At 40.3% G+C, this 8,534-nt stretch overlaps 1 protein-coding gene across 1 annotated transcript in view; it reads right to left on the bottom strand.

Annotated features, from left to right (window-relative positions):
* Positions 1 to 7,653: 7,653 nt before the first annotated feature.
* Positions 7,654 to 8,534, bottom strand: part of brinp3a.2 (bone morphogenetic protein/retinoic acid inducible neural-specific 3a, tandem duplicate 2) — a gene marked incomplete at both ends in the record, with an annotated part of 37,801 nt that continues 36,920 nt past the window's right edge. Inside the window, one exon of the mRNA XM_083888538.1 lies at positions 7,654 to 8,424. Within this exon, the coding sequence (XP_083744664.1) occupies positions 7,654 to 8,424 (771 nt within the window). The remainder of the gene's footprint in view (positions 8,425 to 8,534) is intronic.

Below are 8,534 nucleotides of genomic sequence, written 5' to 3'. Positions count from 1 at the left end.
AACAGGATAAAATGTAAAAAAACAATTTTCAGCAGCAAAGTCAAACACTGTGTTTTTATTGACATTACTGTTAGTTTTAGCCTGTAATCTTTCTTAAAAAGACTGTTTAACTGTATTATTTTTGCCTGGGTTTCAGAATTTCTTCAAATTCAAATTCTAGTATCCTGATAACCCTGCATGCCTATCTTGCATATGTCATTTTGTATAATTTCTCTACATGGCACTGCATGAGGGTCACTGCATAAGCACATGACTGTATTGCACATATAACATCATAGATCATAAGTAGAGTATTGTGTTAGCTATCCATGCAGCGTTAACCTAGTGGCGCTTGAGTAATTGGGCAATTAAAATAATCATGCTCTGAAACAAACTCACAGTGTACTTGTGTTGACGTCTGAGCATCACTGCCACTAGCGTACGGCGGTGCATTCGTGTGCCGTCGAGGCTCCTGAGCAAGTAGCCCGCAATGACTTTGTCTGGTGTGACATTTGAAGCACTATTTACATAATGAAAGTAGAAGCAGTGTCCAAGTCGGTGTCTCATTCCCCGTGCTAATGATTTCATGCTGTTTCCTCCAATCTATGAGGCTTGATTTAGAAGGACACCTCACTCTGCTCTTTTCCGTGACACTTTAGAAACAAAACAGAAGAAACTTTGGGGAAAAAAACCCACAAAAACTATCAATGTCGTACTGCATTTTCATGTTATTTCATTTTCTTACAAATAGCCTCCTTGGATAATAACCAAGTCCTGAGCAAGTTGGTGTTACTGCAGTATACAGTGTTTTACTATGTTTTAAGGTTAGGTGTATTTCATAACGTTATGTGATAACTCTAATATGTAACAACAAGCAGGTGAAATTCAATATGATTAAAAAGTTACTATTTATATGTCTGTCTTGGGGAGAAAAACAACAACAAAAAACACTTTATGTCCAAAATGTCCTATTATATTATTATATTATAATATTATGAGAATAAAGTGGTAATCTTTGGAGAATAAAGTCGTAATATTATGAGAATAAAGTGGTAATCTTTGGAGAATAAAGTCGTAATGTCTCGAGAATAACGTAGTTATATTATGAGAATAAAGGTATACCCTTTCGAGAATAAAGTTGTTTATGAGAATAGAGACGTAATATTATGAGAATATAGTCATAATCTTTCAAGGATAAAGTCGTAATCTTTTGAGAATAAAGTCGCAATCTTTAGAGAACAATTCACATTGATTATTCAAGCAAAATCTCAGATGATCAGCTGCATCCTGCGTCAAGATGAGGATCGCGGAGCATGTTGTGAATTAACATTTTGATTGGGACTTCACAAATTAATGAAATACACATCAGCTCATTGTCTATAGCATCAGGACGGAGTCTGTTTGGAAGAAAGGATCGCACAGACTTGGAGGAAATCGTCTCTTTTGTGGACTGGAGGAAGAAATGGTTGGTAGTGCTCGACTGCAGACTATCGTTGGTTACATCTGCGTTCTGTTTAAAGATAATGATAAAAAAAAAAGAATCTTTGGCCCTATTACTCTGTCATAATTATCCAGATATTTGATTTGACAGTGATTTTTGCACTCATTCCTGATTTAGCCCTTACATTTATCCGGGCTTGGAACCCGCAAAAGGAAATACACTGGGTGTGTGAGTGTCCAGTTAACAATGAGCAATGGGGATCGGGTACCTTGCTCACACATACCCCAGCCCTTGACCTGATGGGGCCTCAAAGCAGTCACCCCATCACAAGTCGCAAGCCACGTTCCTCCATCATCTTTAATCTTTACACTACCATGTTAATGCACCGTTACTACAAAAATAAATGGGATTCATCTGGCACACTGACTAATGCCATTTTATTATGCAAGGCATCATGGTAGCTAATAAACAAATAAATAGGACTGATTTGTGCTTATACAAAAATACACATCGGGCAAAAGCCATCACACTGCTAATAAATTGATGCTGATCTGGTAGCAGGGACAAAGCAGCCAAATGCCAAGAGAATTTTATTTACTATATATATATTAATATTCCTATCAACGGCTCCTCAGTGGTGCAATCGATCTTGTTGAAAAGCCTTTTGTTCTCTGAAGTAATAAAGCAGCATATGGATTTATTGGCGAGCGACAGTTACCTTTTGCCTCCTCCTTCTGTTCTGTTTCTGTTCACTGTCGGCTCCCCCGGGGAGGAAAAGGTTTCTCTGTATGAAAGCTGAAGCTCGTACATCCACAACAATGCCACAATGCAATGCACATCCATACTGACACTGAGATTTAGGCTCCCGGTGAAAAATACAATGGCAAGAGGTATCGATTAGGACAAGTCAATTTTTTTTTTTGGTATCGGCCAGGACTCTGGGCTTTCTCATTGTGTACAAATAATATATGTTTGTTGATTTTTCCTTCCATCTCCTGGAGTTGTCATAATAAGTGTGAGAAGCTGTAATTTTGGAAAGATGGACAGGGAATTAAAGGTCAGTAAGTCCCAGATGTGGGAGCAGAAGCAACTCGACTCAATCACAGTTGATGTCTAATGCACCCACATGGAAAAATAAAGGCTGTAATGAGCTCTAAAACTAAAACTAGAAAACCATATATTTGTTGTTCTAGAGCCCTAGAGTTTCAGTGGCTGAAAATGTAGTTACAATTAATAATTTCAGTTCAACCGTCCATATTTATCTGCTTATTTTTTCACAATTAATCACAATATCCATCCATCTGAATCGTACCAAAGTATGCTAAAAAGATAAAGAGCATGAGTTACATTCTTTTCACCATTATCTGTCAGTAGTGTCCTGCTATTGTTTTTGTTCTGTTTACTTCCATTCACATTATTTCCTCAATTGTGTGATTAGCAACACGATTGGCAATCATGATGTAGTTGAGCCAGTGATATGCTTTTTCAGTGTTTTGTACTACGGATACAAATATAAAATGTCACCTTAGCCTTCTGTAAAATATGAAAAATGAAACTCAGACTTCAATATTTTACCTCGGCTATATTGTAAGGATCAAATAATGAATAATTTTTATTTCTCATAAATGGGTTTTCCTCAAGTATTTGTACAAAACAAGTGTCTCTAACCAAGGCTACAAATGGTAGCTGGCACTGCGGAAAAAAGAACTCAACAATTAGAACGTGTCTATTCATTTATAAATCAGCAAATGTGGAGAAGGGTTTTTTAGGACCAACTGACACCCCAGGCACTTTGCTGGAATATCAACACAACAGAACTCTGAAAAGAGACGGCATTGACCTCTTGGCTGCCGACATAATTAAGTATAAAGGCTGCACAGATGCTTTGTACACATCTACCTGCATTTCTTTTCAGTTCTATTTAGTTTTTCTGGGTGCTTGAAATGCCGTCTGTCTGGCGTGCTGCTTTATGTGGGCAACTGCTCATTTTCACCTGGATTTAATCCATCCAACGTTATTATTATCAGTGCTTTGTGGTTTAATTCAAAAGTTCAGTGCTTAACTTGTAATTATAAATGAATGTCCATCAGATTCAAACCTCTGTCAACCCGAGCCCAAAGCCTAACACAGTAGCTCCACTCTACTCTCGCTGCGTTTCTCAGTATAGCGGTGTTTAAACCTTGTGTCACACAGGAAGTGATTAATTGTATGGGTTGCAGTGACCACCTGTAAAACTGTGTAAATCTTTGACTGACAGACTATTGGAACATCAGAGCCTCTCTGATCAAAGCCCCCCCCCCCCTCTTGCCATTCGTTGTCCTCCGCTATTTAGGGAGGCTGCATTTACTGGTGTCATAAAATGATAAGAATAATAATAAAAAAAGAAATCACAATTTTCAAGCTCGATGTAATGAATAGTGACCAGCTCCATCTGCAGGACAGGTTTTTAGAATTGGTCTGGGAATTGCTTAATGAGCAAGGTGCTTTTAAACATCATAATTAAAGTACCTTAGGATTCATTATAATAGGAGTGTGTACCATCCACATCCACAAGATGAGTAAAACGCATTACTTTTTTGCTCGAGCAATTTGTGGTCCCCTTTCTCTCGCACACACACTGGGATTTTAAAGGGTTTGCCTGCCTAATGGTTTGCCAAGTAGCTGTGAGGATCCATTTTTTTTTTTAATTTAATGACTGCCACCTTGAAATAAAGTCACCATAAACTCACAAACAGGACCAGAGGTGCAGTTTCTCATTCTGCCAGAGCTACTCGTTTTCATGCTGCATTGAAGCACCTCGTTCCTGCCCCCATGTAATTGACAGGGCTGTATTCAGGAAAAAGACATTCTGACATTAGGTAATAAATCCCACCACTCGCACATCTCATCAAACACTACTCATCCGTACACGGCGCTCATTCTGTGTAGCGTTTGACAGGAGTTAGAGTTGATGGGATGAGCTGACAAATTGAAGGTGGTGAATGTTAACCTTCACAGGTGCTTGACTTCCCTTTGGTCTGCCGTGTCACTGAAGTACATATGTTTGCAGATTAGAGGTGGCGTCTTTTACCTGGCACGTGATCGTGTTTGATCAGTCACTGAACTATGTTTGTATGTTTTTATGTAACACCAGTGTTCATTACTGATGCAGATATTGGGGTAATTGACTGGAGGAACACAAATGAAAAATGCCTGTCTGGTCTGTCTTTGACTGAAACAAAGGCTATACAGCTGAGGCTGGCAGTTTACATGTTTTTAGTTAAGTTCTTCCATCATATTCAACAGTCTAACTTCAATAATAATAAAAAAAGAAAATTGCTGATTTGTGCCATTTGTTTAAAGTTCACTGCCAACATATAATTACTATTAGTAGTTCATAATGTAATTTTGACTTACTTTCACTCTTACTTATATCTACTGAGGCCATATCTGCAAACACGAGTGTGTGAGCCTGGTAAAGCCTGTCAACAAGTTTTCAACATTTACACAATTTGATATGAGTTCAGTCAGAAAACTGGCATTTGAATTATTGACAACAGTATAATGTCAGTCTTGGGGGTTTCATTCTAACTCACACCATACAGTATGAGTATACTGACAATGATGTAAAGCCAAAGCTCATTATTTAGGTGCTCACACTATATGTGTAAAAATGGCATGTCGCTCCCTGTGGATCATCGTGGCTTTAGTTTAATTTGAAATCTTCTAGGCAACAGGTAACAATGCTAGCAAGGCAGAACAAAAGGCTTGTTAAATTTTGCCGAAACAATGGGGGTAACATGATATCTGTGAAGGTACTCACAGAAGGTAGTCGTCCAGGTCATCGTCATCTTCTATAGTTAAGCGTCTGTAGGCTTAAACCTGTCTCGGGTTAGCGTTGAACAATGCAGATCATTCACCCCTCTGACCCAGTTTCAGGTTGTTGGTTTGACCTAAGTTGGTGGTAAGCGGACTACTTTTACTGCTGTTAACGTAACAGCTACCGGGTTTCCAGACTTCTCATCTGGTTTAAAGATGCTCCGTTTGCCGCTTTTTGCAGGTGCCTTGAGAACAAAGCAATGAAGTTGATGACAAGTCAGCGATACGTCCTTCAGTCCAGCGATCTTTTAGCAGGATACGGTTGTTCCTTGCCCCCTCTATGTCTGACAAACGGTGTCTGAAAAAGCGCAAGTCCTGACCGACTCTAAAATAAGTTTACCCACCCCTTACATGATCAAACGTAACCAATAGGGAAATGGGCAATCAAGCAGATGTTAACCTCTTGTCTTTGGTGTTATTTTTATTGAGTAAGTAGGACAAGCCCATAATAGCAGGAATTTTGTGTGGCTAAGCATATTTCTTGGTTGATTTGATTAGCTAACTGGGCCAGCTGTGACGATGATGAGGGCTGTGACTCTGCAGATTGTGCTGAAAAGGTGACAATATTGTATCTGCGGATGCTGGAGTGGTAGAAGAACCGAACCGATAGACTGCAGAATTTGTAGGTTGCCTAGAGGATTGTAGAGTGTGGTGCATGTCACATGAGCACAGTGGCCCATTTGTGGTCACCTCTCTATAATGTCACTGCAATGTGATAGCGTATTAAGCCAGAGAGCCAGTGTAGTATATCAAAAGTTTAGCTCTGATTTTCTTGGTCTTGCCTCCACATGTACACAGTCTCGAAGGCACAGTTTAATAAATAGTTTGAGGTGCCGTACACTTGAGTCAGACAGAAAGTGCGGTGTATTTCCTGAGCCTAATTGGTATTTGTGCCATCGCCTTGTCTAAACTGGCCATGCAGTATGTCAGCACCACAATAGCAGCAGCAGCTGCTGCTGTCTTTTCTCAGCATCTACGCTGGATCTGTCCAGCCATCGCAGCACTGCTGTGCATACAAGAGCTCTGTGCCATATACACCACCATATCTGTTTGTGTAAGCAAGAGCGGAGAAAGTGTTGACAAATGGTCAAAGTTATGTACTGTGTGTCTAGTGTAATGCAGCCTGCTGCAATAGTCAAAATGCAAGCAGATGCTTGAGACAGAAGATATGATGCCCCTTGCGAAAGAGACTGGAAGCAGGATACCTATATAACACAATTATGCTTATTAAAAAATATGTATTTGTATCCCTCGACCTCTATATTGAGGCATTTGTCTGAAACCACCACTTAACAACACTCCATTTGGTCCATGTGGACTATTCCTGAGCTTACTGGCCTTTGCAGATATTAAACCATTCAGAACTCTCAGTTTCAGTTTTCTTGCTGGATGACATACATTCAAAGGGCTCATGTCCTGTATGTTGAGGATAGGGATACCAAAGAGATTTGTGGAAAGTGACTTTCCTCTATGCCATGATCATCTTTCAGAAGAACCCTAGTGAGTGCACTAGGTCTCAGGGCACCACCAGCTTTGTCAAATTCTGTGACCATTGGCGTTTGGATTGGAATCCTGTGACTGGACATTCGTTTAACTCACCTCTGTACATCTTTGCTCTTGAAGTTGCTGGTCTTGATTTTGGCAGTTTAAGTCGCTATCATAAAGGTACACCCTGCTCACAGTGTTTCTTCTGCTCACCAAGTTTACATTGTGCAAGGGCAGATGTCCAAGTGATGAGGCACTATTCTTTATATTATACATCAGTGGCTCATCAAAAATGATTTTGATGTTGTTATCTTTCAGGTATAAAAACTTGTAGTGTCGTCAATAATATGCCAACAGCTGGAATCTGTGATAACATGATGTTTTAATATCAATTTATCTACAAAATCTTGACTGACACCACTGTATTCTGGTCTTCATGGAAAGTGCACTGTCACTGAAGCAAAGAAACATATAAAAATTACAAACAAACAGACCAAGTTTTTTTTTTACCATAAAATGTCAATTGATTTCCAATCGGCATTGGTACTGACAGTATAAATGAGCAGAATCATACTGAAACAGGATGGTTCAACTTTATGTAGCGATGTCTGGATATCTACTGCTGAATTTTTTTTGTGAGTTTGTTCTTGAGAAACAGTTGTGCATTTTCTTGCTGATCCACCTCATTTTCGATAATATAGACTGTTAGTCGCCACAAAACAAAAACCAAAACAACCAGATGAGTACATTCTTCAGCTGTCCACAGCTGGTATCCTCCTGATTAACCAAGCAGTTTGGTAATCCAGAGAGGCAGAGCACAACTTTAAACCACAAAATTCTTATGTCCTCTTTGCGCCTTTTCAAGTGTATTACGTCCCTTCAACCAGCTGTTAACTGCACAGCTTGGTTGTCTCGTACTCAGTGGAATTTGGCAGGCGTGAGCTGAAGGCCTGTAAGGAGGCATGAATGCGAACCACGTCACTGGCTGTCAGTTTGAGTCGGTGCCGGAGAAGACAGGCAAACAAATCCAACCTCTGTTGCCCTGGCGGTGACAGCCGGTTGACCCTGTCTCGTATCTCTAGGAGCTGAAGCATTGCTGTGTCCTGGGAACCTTGGGTGTACGGGTAGTCCAGCTGCAGAATCAAGTCGCGGATTGCCTCTGGGTCAAAGTGCATGCTGTAGCCAAAGACCTGGATGCTGTTGATCTTCATGTAACCCAGGTTCCTGGATGGCTCTGTCATTTCTAAAGGCTCATAATAAACACTGTCATTCACTCCATCTTGAGTTTTTATCCTGCTCCGAAGGTAAATATGAATAGTTTCAAAGAATGTCTTCCATTTGTTGCCCAGTGTTAGAGTCCAGTTATAGCACTCAAAAGGTAGGTCCAGCTTGGTGGCCTTCCAGTCAGGAAAACTGTTCTCATTGACAGGGATGTACCAGCTCTCTGAGTGACTCCCTCCAAAGGGGTTAATGTAGAGAGTAAGGGCAGGCTCCAGGGTGCTGTTCTGTGTAAGGCAGATCTGAAGGGATATTCCAAGAAGCATGTGGACCATATTGGACTTGTACTTGTTGCTCTTCAGCGTCAGCAACATCCTTTTTCTCCACGATGGGTCAAACCAGCTGTTGAGTCTCATGTCGTTGCTGATGAAGATGGCATGCACCTAACAGAAAACAGACATGAGAACAGTATGGGTGAAAGAAATAACACGCACTATGTGCAGTTGGTTATGGGTTTGACTGATCACTGGTTTACTGACATTAATCAGTCACC

Source organism: Microchirus variegatus (assembly GCF_963457635.1).
Source record: "Microchirus variegatus genome assembly, chromosome: 4".
In the NCBI taxonomy this organism is placed as follows: Eukaryota; Metazoa; Chordata; class Actinopteri; order Pleuronectiformes; family Soleidae; genus Microchirus; species Microchirus variegatus.
Note: the sequence above shows the minus strand (reverse complement) of the source record. Positions and strands in the feature narration are given on the sequence as shown.